The sequence below is a fragment of the Perognathus longimembris genome, chromosome 1 (genome assembly GCF_023159225.1).
Source record: "Perognathus longimembris pacificus isolate PPM17 chromosome 1, ASM2315922v1, whole genome shotgun sequence".
In the NCBI taxonomy this organism is placed as follows: domain Eukaryota; kingdom Metazoa; phylum Chordata; class Mammalia; order Rodentia; family Heteromyidae; genus Perognathus; species Perognathus longimembris.
This window is the reverse complement of record NC_063161.1, coordinates 78851749-78873625: the sequence shown is the minus strand read 5'-3', so window position 1 is coordinate 78873625 and position 21877 is coordinate 78851749. Positions and strand designations below refer to the sequence as shown.

The 21877-nt window shown below is 54.8% G+C and overlaps 1 protein-coding gene and 1 pseudogene across 1 annotated transcript in view; one reads left to right on the top strand and one right to left on the bottom strand.

The window, feature by feature from the left end:
- Window positions 1-1214: 1214 nt before the first annotated feature.
- Window positions 1215-21877, bottom strand: part of C1H7orf50 (chromosome 1 C7orf50 homolog) — a 99939-nt gene continuing 79276 nt past the window's right edge. The window contains exons 3-5 of the mRNA XM_048330561.1: window positions 4733-4929; window positions 2386-2467; window positions 1215-1839 (exon numbers count right to left, since the gene is read on the bottom strand). Coding sequence (XP_048186518.1) covers window positions 1663-1839; window positions 2386-2467; window positions 4733-4929 — 456 coding nt within the window. The 3' untranslated portion in view covers window positions 1215-1662. The remainder of the gene's footprint in view (window positions 1840-2385; window positions 2468-4732; window positions 4930-21877) is intronic.
- Window positions 16579-18437, top strand: LOC125356543 (annotated as a pseudogene).

Below are 21877 nucleotides of genomic sequence, written 5' to 3'. Positions count from 1 at the left end.
TCCCACCAGGCCCTGCGCCTCAGATACACATCGGGTCCCCACATCTCAATGCCTCACCCATACCCCCCCCCCCACAGTGCACCCCATATGCAACATTTGTCCATACAGCTCCGAACAGGGCAGGATCCAGCAGGTCCACCCAGCTCACCGCCCAGCTGCTGCAGTGTGCCAGGGATGGGGAGCAGACCTCTTCTACCTGGACCTCAGTTTGCCATCTGTGAACTGGGTCACCAGAAGGGCCTGCAAGCTTCCCTGGAAGCTGCGAGGTTGAGACACCCCAGGCTGAGATGTCAACGGTGCTACAAGCCAGCCTGGGATGAAGGCGCCCATAAGGGTGCTGACTGCTGGGAGAGGAGGGACTCTGGCCCCGGGAGGGAGAAACTGCTGCTCCCCTCAGGGCCAGGGAGACAGGTGGGCCTGTGAGGACCAGAGAGGCCAGCACTGGGACAGGCTGCACCAGGTTCTTAGTTGCCTTGATTTTGTTGTTGGTATGTGCGCACATGCACATGTGCACCTGGACTGAGGCTTGAACTCAGGGCCTCGGTGCTGCCCTTTAGCTTTTCCACTCAAGCTATGCTCTACCACTTGAATCACAGCTCTATTCTGTTTTGTTTTTTGTTTTTTTTGCTGGTCCTGGGGCTTCAACTCTGGGCCTAGGCGCTGTCCCTGAGCTTCTTTTGCTCATGGCTGGAGTTCTACTGCTTGAGCCACAGTGCCACTTCCAGCTTTTTTTGGTGGTTAATTGGAGATAAGTCTCACAGCTGGGCTGGCTTTAATCCGTGATCCTCAAATCTCGGCCTCCTAAGTAGCTAGGGTCATAGGCGTGAGCCACTTGCGTGTGGTAACTGCAGCTTTTGTGGGGGTGGTTAGGGGGCCCGCTGCCTGGGCCAGGGGCTGCCCTCCAGCTGGTCACTGAGGCCCCAGTGTCCTGCTTTGTGGTGGGGCTTGGTTCAGTAAAACCACTAGGGGGCACCCTCGGGCTCAAGGCCTGGCCTCAGCCCCAGTGGCCCTGGCCAGCACCTTGGCCACCAGACTGGCTGCACACCCTGTTCACCCTGAGCTATGGGACACGCTCTGTGGAGGGCACAGCAAGACACCCTGTGTCCTTGCCAGAGAGAGCAGGCAGTCAGTGCAGGTGAAGTTGGCTGCTGCCCCAGGGGGGCCACAGCTAAGGCTGATGCTGCCCCACGAGTGAGTGAATGAGCTACATGGAAGGGTCTTGGCCAGCTTTTATTGTAAATGTGGCCAGGCAGCCCAGGGTCCCCACCAGGGGAGTTCCCTGTGGCCAGGCAGGGCCTAGGCGTGAGGAGGGGGAAGTGCGCTGGAGGGTCTCCAGAGTAAACACACAGGGCCAGTTTAGCAAACCCCATGCCCCAGAGTGGGGCTCTGGCTGGCATAGAGGGCCAGCACTGACCGGTTTTTAAGATGTCTCTAGTAAAAAAAAATAGACTTTTGCTCCATGGCCATGTCCTGGGCTTGAGACCACATGGTGACTGGTGTCCCAAAGAGACTCTGTTCCCGTGAAAACAGCCCCTGGCTTTGGGCAGCCTCAGACCTGTGCAGGGGACCTGCTGGTGGCCTCTTTGTCCCTGGCAGCACCCTGAGGGGAGGTGGTCAGGGTCTCCTGAGGGTTGCAGGGGCATCTGAGTCCCTGTCCATCTGCTAGGAGAGGAGCTGCAGCACCTGCCGGAGGCGCCCAGCCTTCTCCAGCAGGGCGGCGTCCTCACTGGCATCCAACTCCTGCATCTGGGCCTCAGCCTTCTGGACAGTCAGCTCCCGGGCCTGGCCCTTCAGCCCCTCCAGGTAGGCCAGCAAGGTGGAGAAATGCTCGTCGGGAACCTGAGGGAGAAGAGGAACACATCAGCTGGGGGGAGGCAGGGCCCAGGGATCCCTGGCAGGGGATAGACCAGGCGCCAGGCCTGGCTCTGGCGGCTCACGCCTGAAGTCCTTGCTATTTAGCAGGCTGAGAGCTGAGAGCCAATCCAGGCAGGAAAATCAGTGAGGCTCTTATCTCTAATTAACTACCAAAAGGCTGGAAGTACAGCTGTGGCTCAAGTAGTAGAGTGCTAGCCCTGACCATTAAAGCTAAGGGACAGTGCCCGAGCCCTGAGTTCAAGTCACAGTACTAACATAAAACAACAACAAAACTCTCCATCTCAATCCGTGGAGCAGGCGCTCTGCATGTGGGCGCAAGCAGGTGCCCCGAGGCTGGTGTGTGCGTGTGCCTGGGCTGAGCGCTGGGAGCAGGGTCCTGGTGTGTCCGACATGGAAAGACTTGGCTCCAAACCACACAGGACCTCCATGGCAGTCCCTCCCTGCTGCGGCCACAGAGCACCCTGGCTCCCTGGGAGACGAGAGACACGCCCACGGCCACAGAGCACGCACCTTGTCCCTGTCGTACATGTGCAGCAGCAGCCAGGTCTGCCTCGTCTTCTGGAATCGCCAGCTCTTGTCCTTCTGGGCCCACCTGGGGGAGCGGGGCTGATCTCAGACTGGACAAAGACCCCAGGGGCTATGCACGGCATGGGACCCCTCCCCCCACCCGAGGGGACTACGGGGCAGGTCTGGCTCAGGCTGGGGGCCACCTCGGCATGCTCACGTGGGGCCCCCAGCCCTCTGCAGTGCCCACATCTGGAGCCACAGTGAGAACCCAGGTCTCCTGTGCCATCACCCCTGGAGCAGCGTCTATGGAGGGTGAGGCACCTGGCCTTCCTCCCTCCTCCTTCCTTGTGCCCTTTAAGTGGGAGCAGCGCCCACAGAGCCTCTGGATCTTGTGTGGACAGTGAGGAGGAGGGCTGCTCTGCCGCCCCAGCTTCCCTGCTGACATGGGGACAGAGCCAAGAAACATCTACCTGGATCGGCCCTGAGGTGGGCCTGGGTTACAGCCTGAATCGACCTTGGTGTCAGGTCTAAATGCCTGGTGCCACCTGCCTGTGTGGCCGGCCCCGCAGGGGCTGCTGAGCCAGACTGGGAAAGGAGCTTGGGGAAGAGAGGTGGGTAATGGGGAAGGGCCCTGCCTCTGGAGAGCAGCTGGGGGGAGGGAGTGAGGGTGGGCAGGCACGGCATGCTGGATTAAGAGGGTGAGGGCCGTGGGGGATGGTGAGAGGGGAAGGAGAGGGCCCTGGATACAAGGCTGGCCAGACAGGGTGGCAGGCAGAGTGGTGCCTAGGCAGGTCTCTGAGGGGCTCCAGGAAGCCACCACTGCCCACAGGGATCCAGGCCTCTGAGCGAGAGACTAAACAACCTGTGTCAGGCCCCTCACTGATGATCCTAGGAAAAAGGGGTGGGCCTTCAGCCACACTTCCCTACCTCACGCTCACAGGTGCTCTACCACCACAGTCAGGATCTCAGCCCTTTTTTGCTTTATTTTCTGGCTGATGGCCAACCTCAGACTGTGATCTTCCTACCTCCAGCCTTCCATGTATGTAGCTGGAATCACAGACCCATGCTGCAAACCTGACTTATTTGTTGAGATGGATGGAGTCTTTCTGGCTGTGAGCCTTGATCCCTCCAACCTCAGTCCCCTAAGTAGCCGGGGTTAAGGACCTGTACCACTGCACCAGGCTCCAGCTGTCCTTTAGAATAAATTTCCCCACTTGAAATCGGCTACTGTCTGTCCTCTAATAGCACCTGGCTGGTTGTCATCTAGAATATTCTATCATTGGAACCTTCCTCTGGACTTGTGTTCCAGTCGCGCGGGGCAGGTACCGAGGCCCAGCTCTGGAAGGTGGTGGTGCCCAGCTCGGCACAGTGGGGCCGAACCTGGCCCATCTCTGGGATACAGGTAGAGGCTCCACAGGATTGGGGGCTGGAGCCCCTGCAGCTTTGGAGGAAGATGAGGATGTGTCAACACCCCAGGGAGGGTAAAGACAGGTGCAGCCAGCACCAGGCTCAGCCCTCCCAGAACCAAGGCTGCTCCTGTCCTATGAGGGCAGCACCAGCCACACAGCATGTGGCTCTGAGGCCCGGATGCCCTGAGCTGAGCTTCTGATGGGTTCTTTAGGCTTGCTCTGGCCTCTGGGCCTGTGAGCAGGAATTCTGCCTGCTCCCACATTTCGCTGGCACTTCAGGCCCAGCAACACTTTTTCCAGGTCACCCTCAAAGCACACCAGCTCCTGAGGGCTCTGGACACCCCGGTCAGCCACATAGCCCCCACCCCAGAAACCTTCATGCATGGATCCCAGGATGCACAGACTGGGGAGGGAAGAGGGGTGCAGGACGGAACCCAGAGGCTCAGGGGGCTGCCACGGGGACATTCTCCTGCCTGTAGGCAGAACGCAGCCTCCCCAGCCGACAGCCCTCTCTGCCCAAGGCTGAGGACATGGCCATGCCTTTGTGCCTGGAAGCTGCTGAGTGCCGCCACATGGGCTGCTGGGAAGGGAAGGCTCTTCCTGAGCGGTATGGACACCTCAGTCACCTTGAAGCACCCAGTCCCTCTAGCCCCACAGGCCACAGGGAGCTCTGATCAGGTTTGCCTGGAAAGAGATTTCTAGATACAGGGTAAGTGAGGCCTGACCTGGCTGCCAGTGTGGCCCGGTGGTCACCCCAGGTGCCTGTATGCAGGGCTGGGCAACTGTGGCCACAGGACAGGAAGGACTCGGTGATGGCCGATGGGTGAAGGTGACAGTAGTGGTCTCAGGCAGGCTGAGAGACGGTCCTGGGGTAGCTGGCACCCAGGCAAGAGCCCCGGCAGGGGTAGGATGCCCTATAACCACCACATGACAGCACTTACCCATGGAGGTAATCCAGGGCCAGCTCCGCACCTGAGCGCTTGGCCGGCGGCGGGGCCTGCACAGTGGCAAGGCCCACCTCGCGCAGCCGCTTCTTCTCCTCCTTCTTCCGTTCCTTCTTCAGCTTCCTCTCCAGGACCCTCCTCTCCTCGGGGGACAGCTCAGGATCTGCATCCGGCACCCTGCTCGCAGCTGCTCCCTGCAAGCCAAGGACAGCACTGGTCAGGCCCGGGGTAGCCGTGGCTGCAGGGACGGCGTGTGCCAGGTCCCCCTCACATGCAGGGCAGAGGCTCCACCCGAGGCCCAGCCTCGTCCCTGCAGGTGACGTGTCAGCTGAGCCTATGCTGTAACGGAGGTGACATGAGATGACAATGAGCAAGAGCCATGGGAGGCGCAGGGCTGGGCTGGGCTGGACTGGACATGTGCTGAGCTAAGTGACCCCTGCACACACCCGTCATGGTAACACTCCCTGCCCCGTCTCCCACCCTCCCGCAGAGGTGGTGGGGTGGTGGCTCGCCAAGGAGCACTGTAGGCACCAGGTTTGTGTCTAGTCTGTCCAGGACCTTCTTGTACATCAGCCCTGTGCTGTCCCCGCATGGCCACCAGAAGGCAGCAATCTTTTTCTCTCTCTCTTCCTTAAATACAATTTGATTGTGAGTATTAAGATGTTGCACGGCAGCGTTGCCATTTCAGATGTCTGATGAGTACATTTCTTTTTTGGACCATTTTGTTTGCTTTCTCCGTTTTCTCCTCCCATTTTCCACCTAGTGTCTACTGGATAGCACGGTTGCATTTGTTCCCTCTTCCCCCTTCCCTTCCTGCACTCCCCTAAAAGGAAAAATAACAAAGCCAAAACAAATTCCACCCCCCCACCCCAAACCCCATGTGGCCAGCAATCCGGGGCAGCACAGCCTGTTGGCTGCCACCCTGCCTGGTCTGGGGGAAGGAGCCTGGTGTGTGGTCCTTCCTGCCAAGGTTTCGCTCCTCAAGCAGAGCTTACAGCCACACTGTTTGAGGGACACCCTTCCCCCCCAGAGTACACAAGAGCCAACAGGTGCTGGAGAGTGCCAAGTGGAGCAAGGGCTTTCTGATCAGGGGACATGGTGGAGATGCTGCCAGTAGCATACACTCAGCTTTCCTGGAAAAAGCAGAACCATGTGTTTACTCTGACACAACTAAGAGCCTGGAAATGACGTGGGCTGTGGGTGAGGAGCCTGGCACGCACCAATCCAACCCTTCCAGGAAGGGTGCACCCCTACCTGTGTGTAAAGGTTCTCAGAGCCTCATCTGACAAAGCAAGGCAAATGGGTTGGACTGTGGCTTAGGGGTAGAGTGCTTGCCTAGCATGCATGAAGCTTTGAGTCCTCAGTAACAGACAGAAAAAGCCAGACGTGGCGCTGTGGCTCATGTGGTTGAACACTAGCCTTGAGCAAAAAGCTCAGGGACAGTGCCCAGGCCCTGAGTTCAAGCTCTAGGACTGGCAAGAAACCAAACCAAACCAAACCAAACACAACATGAAGCAAGGAGGGCTCCCTCCTCCCTGCAGAGAGCCCCTCACAGATCATTCGCCCCAGCACACTGCACCTGCTAAGAGCTGCTCTCCAGCGCCCCCACTACCAGAGGGGGTGTGATTTACTGCTCCTGGGGCAGCTGGGGTAACTCAGGCCTCTTGATACTCCATGGGCCCGTGGACACCTGTGCTCCCTCTCCCCAGTGCTCCACACCAAGAGGCGCCACAAGACTGCATGCAGTGCTGTGGGAAGTGACGTAGGCCGGATGCCTTATGTGTTACCCTTGCTCCTCAGAAGGCTGAGATCTGAGGACTGCAGTTGAAAGCCAGCTCTTATCGCCAATCAACTACCCAAAAGCCAGAAGTGGAGCTGGGGCTCAAGTGGTAGAGCAGCCTTGAATGAAAAAGCTAAAGGACAGCATCCAGGCCCCGAGTTCAAGCCTCAGTACTGGTATACGTACATGTACACACACACACACACACACACACACACACACACACACACACACACACACACGAAGGAGGTGACAGCTGTTGCAGGCCCAGGTGGTTTAAGCGGGCAGGAGCCACAGGACTCTCAGAGCAAATGGCCCTTATAGCGCAGGCACAGCCTCCTCCTCATGGCCAGGCCAGCAGTAGCTCAGCGTCACAAGGCTCATGGTGGACCACCTGCGTGGCAGGCGGTGCTTTGTGCTGGTGCTTGGTGTGGGCTTCCTGCAGCACTTTCTCCTCAGATGTTGTGTCCTGGTGTACACACAGGGCACGCCCTCTCAGAGCGCAGGATGTGCCACATGTGCCCCACCACCATGGGTCCTGTCCAAGGTCTTGGTGTGGCGATCGTTTGTTTTGGATCTAATCAGAGGTGTCAGGCCCTGGCTGAAATCCGGCCGTTGTGAAGCCTGGGGCTTGAGGGGTGCCCAGGACTGAGGAGGGGTGGGTGGGGAGGACAGCATGCTCTGGCCTCAGTAGACCATCCTTCGGCACTTAGATACCAAAGGTCGCCCGGAGCCCAAGGCAGTGACTGGAGGCAGATGAAGGGCTACTGCCTCCCCCAGAGCTCGCTGGAGTAGAACAGCACTCTCTCCTCTCAGAGTGGATGTGAAGGTGCCCCACCAGCCACACTGCCCAGGTGAGGGAACTCCCCCAGGGCCTTCCTGGCACACATGGAAACCCACGAGGGCTCCCAATGGGAAGATGCAGGCAGGGGGGTTGGCCCGGGGCATTGGCTGGGCAGTGCCTACTGAGTGCCCGTGGGGTAGGTGCCTAGGGGAAGCATTCTTCCTACCAGAGGCCTCAGCCTCTGCAGTGGGGCTCAGTGTCTCTACAGCCAGGAGACTTCTGTGAGAGCGTGTGGATACTCAAAGATGGGCACAGTTCACTCGAGTCAGTGCTGGACACAGCTCTAGGGACCCAGAGTGCAGGGCTCTGAGCCCTGGGTGCCGTGGAGTTCCACTTCACCTACGTGCTAGCGTGGTGCCCACCGTTATTGGTTACCACTTGGTGTCCTATTGGAGGGCCTGATAAAAGTGGGAGAGCTAGGGGGCTGGGAATATGGCCTAGTGGCAAGAGTGCTTGCCCCGTATCCATGAAGGCCTGGGTTCGATCCTCAGCACCACATATATAGAAAAGGCCAGAAGTGGCGCTGGGGCTCAAGTGGCAGAGTGCTAGCCTTGAGCAAAGAGAAGCCAGGGACAGTGCTTATTAGGCCCTGAGTTCAAGGCCCATGACTGGCAAAAAAAAAGGGGGGGGGAGGGCAAGTTAAAAGTTGCTTTTGTTGGGCCTGTGAATAAACTAAAAGCTAGCTCCCTGCTCCCTTCCCCTGCATCCGTGCCCTGTGATCAGAGCCATTCCCGGCTGCAGGCACTTGACAACCACCTGGGGCTCCAGGAAGAACTAAAGGCAAACTGCCCCCCAGACAGGGAAGCCCATCTTCTCAGCACCTTCAAGAGAGCAGCTCAAGCCTCAGACCACCTGCTGGGCCTCCCGAGTCACAGATGAGCCGATGGCCAGCCAGGCCACATACCTGTGACCCGGGACTGTGTTAACTCGGCTTGCCTTTCTCATCTTGCTCCCAGGTCTCCCTATTTAACCTGAAGCCAATGTCTACACCTCTGAAGACACTGAAGAGGTAATGAAGTGCTGTTCACCTGTAGCTGCCATGGAGTAAATCTTTCTCTGCCCTTTACCAAGTCTCTTTATTTGGCATAAGGAAGTGAATAGTCAGACCTAACATAGGACTCCTGGGGTTTGGGCCCACAGTGGGCCCATGACAAGTCATGGCCCCACAGGGAGCAGTACCAAGTCTAGAAAGGAACTCTGACCCTTTTCCCCAGGACCTGAAACTGGTGTACACGGTCCTGTCTCATGTCTTAGATTCAGGCTGCTAGGACTGGATGGTCACCAGCACAGGGCAGACAAGAGGGTCCTGGAGGGCAGACGCCAACTCAGCAAGCCTGTGCTTCCTGCTTGACAGGGACCGGGCAGTGGGGATTCCTAAGGTGGCTCAAGAGGCTGAGGCGGTGGCAACCAGCAGGGCAAGCCTGGCCCACCGCTCCTCTTACCACATGGTGGTGTCTGTCCTCCCGGTCTGCCGTGCACACAGCAACCGACTGCCCTTGCCTCACTTGCTTAGGCATCACCAGCAGAATGAAAAACCTGAGACATGAGGCAGAATTTTGGCACAGCTTGTGCTGTCCTGGGGTGGGGCACCCCCTGCCTGGCCACTGGCTCCACCCAAGGGCCACAGGGCGGCCCAGTGGACACTTTCTCCCACCTGGAGTGCCAAGCCTCCTGAGGTCCTTGACTGGTCAGTATCCCATCTGTTGGCATCACACCAGGCCCCAGGACTGAGGCGGAGCTCTCTCCTTTGAGGGCCCCATGCTCAGGAAGCCGCTACCATGGCTGACCACCTCCTAAGGACAGCCTGGTGGGAGGGCAGGTGGAGGCAGGCTCAGATGGCCTTTGGGTGTCCTGCCCCGGGGCCAAGGAAGGAGAGGTTAGGCTTCTATTCCTCTCAGAGGAAGTTGTGCCCTTCGTACAATCCTGCTCCGGACTCCAACAGCAAGGAGCCACAGGACTCTGGGAGGAGTCTTCCTGTGCCCTCTTGCTCACATGTAGAACTTGTTAGGAAAATGGAGGAGAAAGGAAAGGAAGAGGCCAGGCTCTCCATCTCACAGGTGATGACTGTTTATTGAGGCACAGTGAAGGGAACAAACCTCCCCACTGGTGGTGGGGTTGGAGTTAGGTTTTCATGGAGTCTGAGCAAGGAGAAAGAGGTTACTTTAGTTCCGTATAGGGGAGGTGGCTGCAGGTGAGGGCAGAAAATAGGATATGCACACATAGTGATAAGCGACTCCCTTATCCAAGGTCTCAAGCTTTTTAATGTTCAAACAGCTCTACATCTGTCTTGCCTTGACTGTTTGACCTTCTCAGGGCCCAGTTCTCAGCCTTCTGGCATTCCAACCTCTTAACCCTTTCCTGCTCTCACACCTCGGCCTCAGAATTCCCTACAGGTTAGGCCCACACTGGGATGTTTACAGTCACGCTTAGGTTGGACTGCCCTGCCTACCTGGGGTTCTGCCGGACATCCATATGCACCTGGGATAATAGGGTAGGGGTCAATCCTTCAGGACTAAACTTGTCAGCTACAGTTTTGGGGGTCAGAAGAAGGCTAAGGTTTGGCCTACCTTACTGCCCAGTCCCTACCCACAGAGACCTTTAAACTGGGCATTGTGGTCATGCCTACAATCCTAGCACTTGGAAGGCTGGGGGGGGGTGTGCAGCTGAGAGGGTGTGCTTACCTAGCACATAGGTGTGGCATGCACAAGGCCCTGGGCTCAACCCCTGGCACACACACACACACACTCACACAAATAAAAGGCTCATTACTTGGCATTAGCCACTTTGGTGCTGTAACAAATTTCTTAAGGACGGAGCCAGGACTACAGCACAGCTCTCAGAGTCAGTCATCTAGGCCGAAGCAATGCTCTCAAGAGCCCACTGGGCTTAGCCTACCTTGCTTGCCCTCTCCTCACTGGGCACCACCCAGCGAGACAATAACCCCGTAGAACCAGTGACCCAAGAACCGGTGTGTGAGCAATCCCTGTCATCAGATCCCACCTAGGGGCTATGCTGAGGCCGCTTTACTTCCTGAGAGGCCGCAGAGCCTGGTGTGAAGACTGAAGTTCCAGGGACACGACTCTCTCCTAGTCCCCGGCCTCATCTTTGAGCACAGGGCAGCTGCGAATCAGGGGGCACAGAAAAGCCACTCACCTGGCCACTTACAAGGACAGAGTACAGTGCCAGGCCCTGCCTATCTCTCACCAAATGGTGCCCTCAAAGCCTCTGGTGGTCTCAGATGCTACCCTTCCATGGAGTGCGGACAAATCCGGCAGGCATCAAAGCTACCCAGGCGATGGCCAGTGTGAGGGAAGAAGTTGGCTCTCTGCCCAGGCAGTTGTAGCCGGGGTCTGGAGCCTGGGACACAGCCTGCTTGCTTCCCCAAGCTGTCCCCAGAAGACGCACCCCCTTTCCCTCCATCTCCTCAGACTCAGCCTGAGCTCAAGGTCTTCACAGGACTGAGTGGCATCAAGAAGGCAACACAGTTGTAACACTGTTTTTCTTTTCATGAAAATATTTTTCTGAACAAGAGGGAGTGTTTTCAAAATCAGCTTTTTATTGAGTGAAATCTAGCACAGGTGGATGTGGGAGGCAGCATTCAAGGACCTGGGGCTGGCCCAGCTCCTCCCACAGGATCTGTCCATGGTGTGAGCAAAGTGCCCTGACTTGGGCCACAAGGTTTTTCAAAAACAGAAAAAGCTGGTGCTGGCGGCTCTCATCTGTAATCCTTGCTACTCAAGTGGCTGAGATCTGAGGATTGTGGTTCAAGCTTGGGCAGGAAAGTCTGTGAGACTCTCATCTTCATTAAAACACTCAGAAAAGCCAAAAAGTGGCTATGGCTCAAGTAGTAGAGTGCTAGCTTGAGCAAAAGCTTGGGGACAGAACCCAGACCCTGAGTTCAAGCCCTAGGAAATGTATATGTGTGTGTGTATACATATGTGTGTAAATGACAGGGATTAGTGCAGTCATGGCATTCAGTACATACTATGTAGAAAATGAACTGTGCAACTTGTGGGCAGGGATGGGAGGGGGAAACTGGAGAAAAATGGTGGAGGTGACATTGTCCCCCCCAAAAAAACCTATATTCATTACCTAGGTCCTTGTACTTGCTTTACAATTGAGCCACGTAGTCCTTTGGAGTTTAGTCTTTAAGTTAAATGTCACTTTTGCAGGCTGTCCTGGAACCATGATATGACTACCTCTGTCACCCTTGTAGCTGGGACCACAGGAGTGTGCCATCATACCCAGCACAAGTTCTCTCCACAAGACACATGATAGGTTCGGCTGGTCCAATTACATGGCACACACATTCCTAAATTCTTGGAAGGCAACTCTCCTGCTCCCCATTCAGCACCTGGCTGTGACACGATGGCTTTGGCTCATCCCTCTCTGCTGCCAACGGAGGGAAACTCTCCTACTTTGTGTCCTGATGGAAGCGGAATGACGGCAGCAGCCCAGTGGAGATGCTGCTTTGCTTGAGGACAGGGCAGTCTGAGTCTCAGCAGGGCAGGGAGAGGGCAGATGCTGGGCGGACGCCGGCTCTGTCATCGAGGCGCTCACAGGCAGGCATACGTGAGCTCCTGGAGGACAGGGAGGGCGGCCACCCCATCAACGCCGTGCAGGGGCGCTCTGTCTGAGCTCTGCTGTCGCTCAGGGGCCTGTGGCAATGGGGTGACTAGCAGAGTCCCCCTGATATCTGCGCTCTCCATCATGGCGTGAGACCTGAGGCCCTGCGCCTGGGAGGTGGCACTGAGGACAGTGAGTGTCCCCAACTGCAAAGGACCCCAAGGCCTGGGAAGCAAGGCCTCTCCCCACCTGAGATCATTTCTAGACACAACGCTTTGGAGTCTCTGCAAGCTGCTGCTTTTATGTAGTCCACACTGTCAGCTCACACAAGTCCAATGCCACAACACAGCCTGCCTCATCCTGGGGAATAGTTATGTATTTGGACTGTACTGGGGGGGTGGGTTTGAACCCAGAGGCTGACACCTAATTTAGCTTGGTTGGCATTCTACCACTTGAACCATGTCTTCAGCTAGGCTTAAAGCTGGTTACTTCTTCTGGAAACAGAATCTTGGACTTTTCTGCCCAGGCTGGCTTTATACTGTAACCCTCTAGATCTCAGCCTTCTGAGTAGCTAGGATTAGAGATGTCCAGTCCTGGAGGAGGACAGAGAAGAGTGGGTGGCAGAAGTAGAGATACCACTGAAAGGACCACTACAGCCCATCACCTTGTCTCATTTCCTCACAAGCCAGAAGCAGCAGCACTGGTCTACTGCAGTTCAGCTGGTGCCAGAGGCCCAGTGCCGCAGTAGCTAAGGGCACATCACCTGTGCTGGCACTTGAGGTATGTGAGACCCCATCCCCGTTGCATGGAACTCCAGGTGGGAACGAGGGACAGCACGAGGCAGGGTGGGCTTGGATGTCTACTAAGAACGCAGCAGACAACAGTGGAACGAGGAAGCAGGAGGAGGGCAGGGATGTGGGCCTGGAGGAGAAACTGGGGAGGGTGGGGGAAGCGGGAGGGAGGTCTCAGGCTCATACCCAGCTCTGGGGTGACGCCACCATCCAGGCAAAGAGGAGGAGGGCTCACAGACAAGTTTTCTGTGTAGGCCAAGATGAGAGAAAAACATGCAGAGGAGGGAGGACAGGAGGGCCTGGCCCCTAGAGATCAAGCTGGCAACATTTTCAGTTCATGGAAGAACCAAGCCTGTGCACTACCCGTGGCCCCTGAATCTGGTGGCTCTGGCACTTGTGGACTACACTGCCCCCTGGTGGAGATGGACAATGCTTCCCTCACATCTAGCTGAAGGACTTCCTAAAACAGCATATTGAAGATCCTGACCCTGGGGCCCTCTCCTCTTGCAGCTCCCTCACTCTGTCAGGTCAGCGCCTGGCACAGCACACTGCCCAAGATGGCTCCCTTCTGATCCCCACCTGGAATCCAGCCTCTTCTCTGCAGCATCTCACAGTCTGTGGGGAGAAGCTGGCATGGCCATCACCAGAGAGGTCTGCTGGGAAGCAGGGACCAGAGCTGGCCTCCCTGGTCTTGCAAAGGCCCCATCCCTTGTTGCCGGACTTCAACACCTCCTAGAATTTTGGTCATGGCTGTGGGAAGGTGGACATATCCCTGGCTTATGCATTCACTCTAATGACTCACAAGACAAACCACTTCTCTTGCTACTGCTGAACCACAATGGCTTGGAGCCCAGCATCACATGTGGACATCACAGATATGGCTTTTTGGCCCAAGTAGTTTAACTGGGTTGGAAAGCAAAAGTCATACAGTAATGCTCCTGTAGGTTAACAGAGGATTCTCTGCTACCCCAGCTCCTGGGCCAAGCCTGTTTCTTCCATAGCTATTAAAATTGCAACCTGAGGCTGGTTGCTGATAATGGCTCATGCCTGAAATCCTAGCTATTCAAGAGGCTGAAGTTTAAAGGGGGAGGGGGGATACTAGAAGCCAACCTAGGTAGGAAAGTCCAGGACACTCATTGACAACCAACAAAAAGTGGGAAGTGGAGCTCCGCCTCAAGTGGTAGAACTAGAATTGAGGGGGAAAAAGAAAAAAAAAAAAAAGCTTAGGGACAGCCCCCAGGCCCTGAGTTCAAGCCCCAGGTCCAGCACACATGCACACACAACATGTTTTAGATAAGTTCAGTCACTCCATGCATAGATGCTGCACATAGAGAACACATGTGCACTGCATCCATGGAGAAGGGTTCCGAATGTTGCCACCCTCAAAGGAAAAAAAGCAACTTCCCATGGCAGGATCTTCAAATTAGGCCCCAGGACACGCCAGCCTCGCAGCCTGAGGCTCTGTTCTTCCTGCAGGACCCACAGTTCCCAGAGGCTGAAAGGGCCCCACTGTGAATACAAACTTTAATGTTCTCCCCTGTGGGCTGCTTCCTTCTCCACCCTCACCCTAGACTTTAGAGGGGGCATCTGGCAGGGACCCTTGTGCCCTCTGGGCACTCCAGACACAGCAGGTTCAAGGGTCTGCACAAACGCACCATGGGGGGGCGGGGGACGGGACCACACGTTCCTGGATCCGTGAGGGTCCAGCTGAACCACAATTAAGAAATGCTTCATTCCACGCGGGCCGAGCTGGTCAGCTGATGGTCGGTGCGGTTTTCCTGGGCCAGCTCCGTGTGGGGTGGGGCTTTCCTCACCCAACAGGCGCCCACCCCGTGTGTCCGCTCAGTGTGCACAGCCAACCAAGCTGGCCCTAAGGGGCCGGCATCGAGTAGGCGATCCCCTCGTACCCGGGTCACTCGCGGGCCAAGTGGCCCGTGACTGACGGGGCTTTGCGGCCGGGTGCCGGCGGTTAACCTGCCCGGGGCCGGAGGGCCCGCGGCGGCGGAGGTGCGGCCTCCCCGACGGCCATCACCCAGCAGGCCAGGCCCCGAGCCGGGGATGCGGACGCCAGCGTCGCCGCCAGGGCCTCCGGCCACCTGTCGTCGCGGGGCGGGACCGAACCCGGACCGGACAGCACCCCCCTGCCGGCACACTGACCTCCGCGTCCCGGGCTGGCGGGCGTCGTCAGGACAGGAGGCCGGCACCCCAGACGCGCCCGCCGCGGCCGGTCCTGTCCCTTCCCGTCCCGCAGCCAGCCGCAGCGCCCGCGCACTGCGCATGTCAGGCCGCGGGCTCGGCTGGAACCAGATCCAGCCGGCTGGGCGGTGACGCAAGCGCGCCGGCGGTGCGGGGGCGTGGCCCCGTGGTGGGCGTGGCCTTGCCCAGCCGCACGTGCTGCCCACCCCTCGCCGCGAGGCGCGGCGGGAGCCTGGGGAAGGGGCCCGTGGGCTGCCGCAGCTCCCGTGGGGGGACGGGAAAGCCGCTCCACGCGGCCGGGCTGCCTCCCGCACCCCAGCACTTGTCTGGCCTGGCCCGAGGGTCCAGCCACCGGCAGGGGAGCTCAGTAAATGCTCACTCGGGGCGCAGGAAGCCGCGAGGCACTGCATGGTCCTCACTGCACGGGCAACTCAGAGCTGTGTCCCGACCCTAACACCGAGGCCGCACACCAGCTTCGTGGGCCAACCACCGTGGTCACGGGTGGGCGGCCGGGTGAAGCGAGGGACGTGGAGCCGGCGGAGCCCGCAGCGGGGGAAGGCAAAGTGGGCTCGGGAAGGGCAACAAGAAAGCAGAGGCCTAGGCCCCTGGCCCACATCTAGACTGCGTTTTTTGTTTTTTGTTTTTTTTTGTTTTTCTTCCCCACTCGTGTGTGTGTGTGTGTGTGTGTGTGTGTGTGTGTGTGTGTGTGTGTATGGTGGGGCTTGAACTAAGGATTGATTGCTGTCCCCTTGGCATTTCTGCTCAGAGCTGGCTCTCTACCACGTGAGCCAAAGCTCTACTTCTGGCTTTTTGCTGGTTAATGAGACAGGAGTAGCGCAGACTTTCGTGCCAGGGCTGACCATGGACCTCACTCCTCAGAGCTCATCCTCCTTAGTAGCTAGGAGTACGGGTGTGAGCTACAGGTTCCTGGTATAGAATGAATTTTGTGATTTTCCTCTTGGCCATTTCTGGGGCACCTGTGGGCCTTTCCATACCTGGACTCTGGATGCCTGGTCTGAGCAGCTGGATCAGGGAACAGGGAAGGTGGAGATACCTCAGCTATAAATTTAACCTTGCTGCTGCCATTGGTATTTGTACTTTGGGACAAGGAACCTGATCTTCAGAAACTTTAAAAGAAATTTTTTTGGAGTGGGGGCTGGGAGTGTGGCTTAGAGTGTTTGCCTAGCATGCATGAAGCCCTGGGTTCAATTCCCCAGCACCACATATACAGAAAAAATGGCCAGAAGGGGCGCTGTGGCTCAAGTGGCAGAGTGCTAGCCTTGAGCAAAAAAAAGCCAGGGACAGTGCTCAGGCCCTGAGTTCAAGCACCGGGACTGGCAAAAAAAAAAAAAAATGTGGTTGTGGGGCTTGACCTCAGCGCCTGGGCACTGTCTGGAAGTGCTTTTGCTCAAGGCTACCGTTCTAACACAGCACTACTTCCGGTTTTCTAATGGGTAATAGGAAGTAAGAGTCTCACAGACTTTTCTGCCCAGGCTAGGTTTGAACCATGATCCTCAGATCTCAAGTCTCCTGAGTGGCTAGGATTTTTACAGGGGTGAGCCACCAGCTCCTCACTTCAGAAACTTTAATGAACTTCCAACTATCAGGAGCCATCAGGGCAGCCTGGGAGGCAGTGGCAGAGTCTGGGGCTCCTTCAGTGAGTGGCATGGCTGTCCCAGCTTCTGGGAGGGAAGGTGCCACTGCACAAGAGCTGATCCAGCCATTGGTGAGTGAGCTGTCCCAGGCCATGCCAACCAACATCTGTGTGGCATGCATGGTTGTGGCAAGATCCTGTCCAACAGCCCACACTCAGCATGTACCAGGCCAAGAGCCACCACCTGCAGGATGGCTTAGTAAATCCAGTAAGAAAAGATTTGAAAACTGTTGTCCAATTGAACGATGTCCCAGAGGTCCCGACTGGCCATTTTCTCAATGTTTTCTTGTAAAAACAGCACTTGATGAAGATGCATGCCGAGAAAACGTGTAAGTGCAGCAAGTGCAACATCTCCTATGGTATGGAATGGGACTTGAGAGAGACACTTGGAGGTGTGTAGCAAGACCTTCCCTGTACGCGTGGCTGTCCCTACACCAGCAGAACAGTGCTGCAGTCTCACATCTACTGAACTGGCCATGAGATCCCTGCAGAACACAGGGATCCACCTAGTTAAAAAAAAAAAGGAAAACTACCTGCAAAGCCAGACATTGTCCAATGAGACCATTGAACAATCAATGAACAACTAACCAACTCAATTAGACACCCAAGAACTCAACTTCAAAAATAAAACCAGTGGGCTGGGGATATAGCCTAGTGGCAAGAGTGCCTGCCTCGGATACACGAGGCCCTAGGTTCGATTCCCCAGCACCACATATACAGAAAACGGCCAGAAGCGGTGCTGTGGCTCAAGTGGCAGAGTGCTAGCCTTGAGCGGGAAGAAGCCAGGGACAGTGCTCAGGCCCTGAGTCCAAGGCCCAGGATTGGCCAAAAAAATAAATAAATAAAAATAAAACCGGTCACCTCTTTTGAGGAGTCAGCAGCTCTAATGCTAGGAAGTGGAGTGTCTCAAGCACCTCTGAGAAATCCTCAGAAGTTGCTTTTACCAAAGCTCAGGGTAGCTCTGATTAAATTTCCAGTCACACAGTTTTCTCCCATGTGTTTGTGGCTCTTTGGGCCAGCCTGTGGTGTTGGGCGGGGATCAGGGCTACGAGATGGGCTGTGCACTTTGCTGGCCTTGTCCATGGGAACCCTGATCCTTGACATGGATTCAGACACTTGCTTTCTGAAGGACACCCTACTTCTTTCAAAAATGATCAGTCTGGTTGTTAAGTCAATGCATACAGGTGTTCAAGTGAAAAAAGTCCACCAAATCCTTTATAAGAACTAGAGAACACATGTCAGAAGAACAGCATTTCTTCAACCAACATACATACAGAACTGTACTTTGCCTCATCAAACCTGATACTCCTGTTGTTTTGTTCGCAGACTGATCTACCCTCTGATTCTCAAGTGTCCTTTTCCCATTAGCATTCACACACACATGCTCCTGCCTGTCCCTCAGGTAACTTTGTCCATAGCTGCTTAGATGGATGCTTTCATAGACACCTGTTTCCAGCCAGGTGAGATCTCTGGAGACCCAAGCCAGAAGGCATGCAAAATCCTGCACCTGCCTAAGTACCCCTTGACCACGATGGCATGTGTGGAGGGAGTGTGCATTTTGGGGAGTGTGCATTCAGCCTACATTTCTGCAGACAATATAATAAGCAGCAATTTAGTAACAGACAGTGACTCGGGGGTTGCTACCTCAGAATCATTCTAAAACTTTAAATCAATAATGAGAGGACTGAAGCCCTGCTAGACTTTAGTGCACAGAATGCTATGCTCCCTGCACAGAACATGACATATAACCAGACCCAAACCATAGATTCACGAAATGACTTAGAGAACATCTGGTCATGTAACCAGCTGGTGAGATGCTGGATACCTACAGTCTTTTGTCTGACACAAGTCCTGGACCTGACACCAGCTAATAATAACAACAATAATAATAATGGATGAGGGAAAAGAGCACAATAAGAGGGAGTTATTGTAATTAAAATATAATAAATGGGGGCTAGGAATGTGGCTTAGTGGTAGAGTGCTTGCCTAGCATGCATGGTTTTGATCCCTTAGCACAAGGTTAATAAAAAAAAAAAAAAAAGCCAGAAGTGGCACTGTGGCTCAAGTGGTAGAGTGCTAGCCTTGAGCAAAAGGAAGCCAGGGACAGTGCTCAGGCCCTGAGTTCAAGCCCCATGACCAGCAACAATAACAAAAAAGGGATAGAAAAATGGCAGGTAAGAACACAGAACAGCGTCGACAACATTCTGGAGAAAGAAAAGGTAATGCGTAACAATACCACTGCCAGATAGGCTGGGCAACACCTGCAATCTCAGCTACTCAGGAAAGTGAGATCTAGATCTGGAGGGTCGTGGTTCAAAGCCTGGGCTTTTAGAAAAGTCCAAAAATAACCAGCAAAGAGATGGGCTGGAGGCAGAGCTCAAGTGGTAGAGAGCAGCTGTGAGCAAGAGAGCCAAGACAATGCAGAGCCCCAAGTCCAAACATCAGTATTGGGTTAAAAAACAAAAATACAAAAACTGATAGCACCTCATGCTGGCGAGAACACAGGAAACTGGGGTTTGTACCTTTTGACTGTGGGAAGGCAAAGGACACATGTTGCAGTTGATTAAAAATTAACTTGCAAGTACCAGAAGTTCAGTGGCTGATAAAATGAAAATTCAATATCCACATAAAACCCTCAAAGTTTTGTTCATAGCATCTATGGGGAAACCATGAAAAATGACCTGCAGTTGGTGAGTGGTTAGACTTGGCTCCTCCATGCATACCCCTCCCCCCACACTCCTACCCAGGGTGGGGGGGGGGCGGGGGGGTGGATTGGAGGAGAAGGGACAACAGCAGGGTGTACATGGAGCCTGTGAGGGCTCCACAGCCTGATTCTATTCACCCTCCCCCCCCCCCCAGATGGCAGATCACAGGGATGGGGAGCAGGTGAGTGCTGTGGGGGAGCCGGGCTGCCCTTCACTTGTACTCCTGAGTTGACAGGGGCTGACCCGGGTGGAAGGTGCAAGGCACACAGGCACCCACAATACTAAGACAAGCTCCCGTGTGGACACCGAGGGAAACCTCCTGGGGATCAGAAAAGGAAAGGTAAAGAAATAAAACCACATGCTTACAGTCATCTGATATGTGACAAAGGAGCCAAAGACATACAGTGGAAAAAAACAGCCTCTTCAACAATTGGTGTTGGGAAAACTGGGCGGCCATATTCAGACAACTAAGAGTGGATCCTTGCTTGTCACCATGCACCAACATCGACTCAAAGTGGATCAAAGACCTCAACGTCAGATCTGAAACTCTGAAACCACTGCAAGACCAGTAAGAGAGAGCTTTTAGGTACAGGTAGGAACTTCCTGAATAGAGTCCTCTGGGCACAGCAGACAGGAGAGAGACTCCACAAGTAAGCCTGCATTAAAATAAAAAGTTTCTGCACAGCTCAGGACATAGCTTCTAAACCAGAAAGACAGCCAACCAATTGGGAAAAGGTCTTCACTAGCAATGCAACAGATAAGGGCCTAATATCCAATATATGCAAGGAGTTGAAGAAACTAACCCTCCCAAACTTAGTACACCAATTACTAAATTGGCAAGGGAGTTAAGAAGAGACTTCAAAAAGAGGTAAGAATGGAAAAGAAACACATGAGGGAAATGCTCATCATCTCTGGCCATAAAGGAAATGCAAAGCAAAAGAACCCTGAGATATCATCTTACCCCAGGTAGATTGGCCAGCATTTTGAATTCTAACAACACATGCTGGCAGAGATGTGGGGAAAAAGGAACCCTACTGCACTGCTGGTGGGAATGTAAACTAGTACAACCACTCTGGAAAGCAGTCTGGAGGTCCCTCAAAAAACTAAACATAGACCTTCCCTACAACCCATGCCATTCCTTGGCATCTACCTTGAGCACCATGAGCCAGGATGTGATAAAGACACCTGCACATCCATGTTCATTGCTGCAGTATTCACAAAATGGAAACAGCCCAGATGGGCCACAATAGATGAGTGGATCCAAAAAAAAAAAAGTGATACCTATACACAATGGAATCTTATATAGACATTAGAAAGAATAAAATGTTATTTGCAGGGAAATGGATGGAACTAAAATGAATCATATTAAGTAAGGTAAGCCACGATCAGAGAGACAAACAGCGTTCATTCTCCCTGGTATGCAGAAGTTAGATCTAAAATGCACTAGGATAAGACAAATTACACAGAATTCTAGATATTCACAGACAAGTGAGACCAAAAGAGGATAGTCTTAGGAGAGAATCACAAAGATGCAATATACAAGCACCTCTTCATATTTATATAAAATAATATACATACTGAAACAAACTCCAAAGATATGAGAACAAAGGGCTTTTTTTTTCCTAGTTTGTTTTTACTTTATATATGGTATATTCACGTGCACATCTGTGGGAGGGTGGAGGGAGGCCACAAAACCAGAGGTAAAGGGTGAAAAAGTGCAGCAGTGGAGCGCACTGGACACTGATGATAGAGAACTATGCAATTTGTGGGCAGAGATCGGAGGGAGAGAATAGGGGAGAATGAGGGACCAGATGATACTGTGCGAAAGGAAATGTACTTATTACCTGGTGTATGTAAAGGTAACCCCGCTGTTTATCACCTCTAAAACAACAATAAGGTAAGTGAGAAAAAAGAAAAGAGAAAGCTCAGAGGTAGCAGGCTGGCTGCTTGGTTCAGAGGACCTGGCCCTCGCCAGCTGCAGCCCCCGTGACAGCCTGAGGGAGGGAGCCTGGTGGGCCCCACCCACCTCCCCAACTGGTGGCACTGTGTTGGGAGGACTGGCAGTGAACAGTTCCCAGGCCCACTCGGAGAATGTGGCAGACAGTGGGCGCTGGGTTCTCAGTGTGTTTGGGGGGAGCTGGGCTGATGCTCAGCCTGGGAACACAACAAAGGCAGGGGTGCAGGCGGTGGTGAGTGCTGCCCCTTGTCAGCTGGGTGGCAAGGAAGCTCCATTGACACACAATCTGCCTAGACCCTGCTGACGTCCCCCATGAAGCCTCCGTCCCACAGATCATGGCTGCCTCTGCACAGGAGCAGGGTCTCTAAGCACAGCTTTACAAGCTCCGCAGCTGCTTCACTCAGCCTCCTAGGCCTCAGACGCTCTGCCAGGGCCAACTGATGACTAGGCAGGCCAGGCCCTGGCCCGAGTCCTCCCTGCAGTGACTTACCTTGGCAGTATCCTTCCCCTTCTCTGCCTCTGGCTGGATGACTTCCTATCAGGATGCAGTGGAGAGGTCCAGGTGGGTGAGGGCAGCCCTCCTGGGTCTGTGAGCCAAAGCTGGGCACACAGTGTGTGGGGAGCAGCTGGCAGGTGAGGCCTGGAGGCA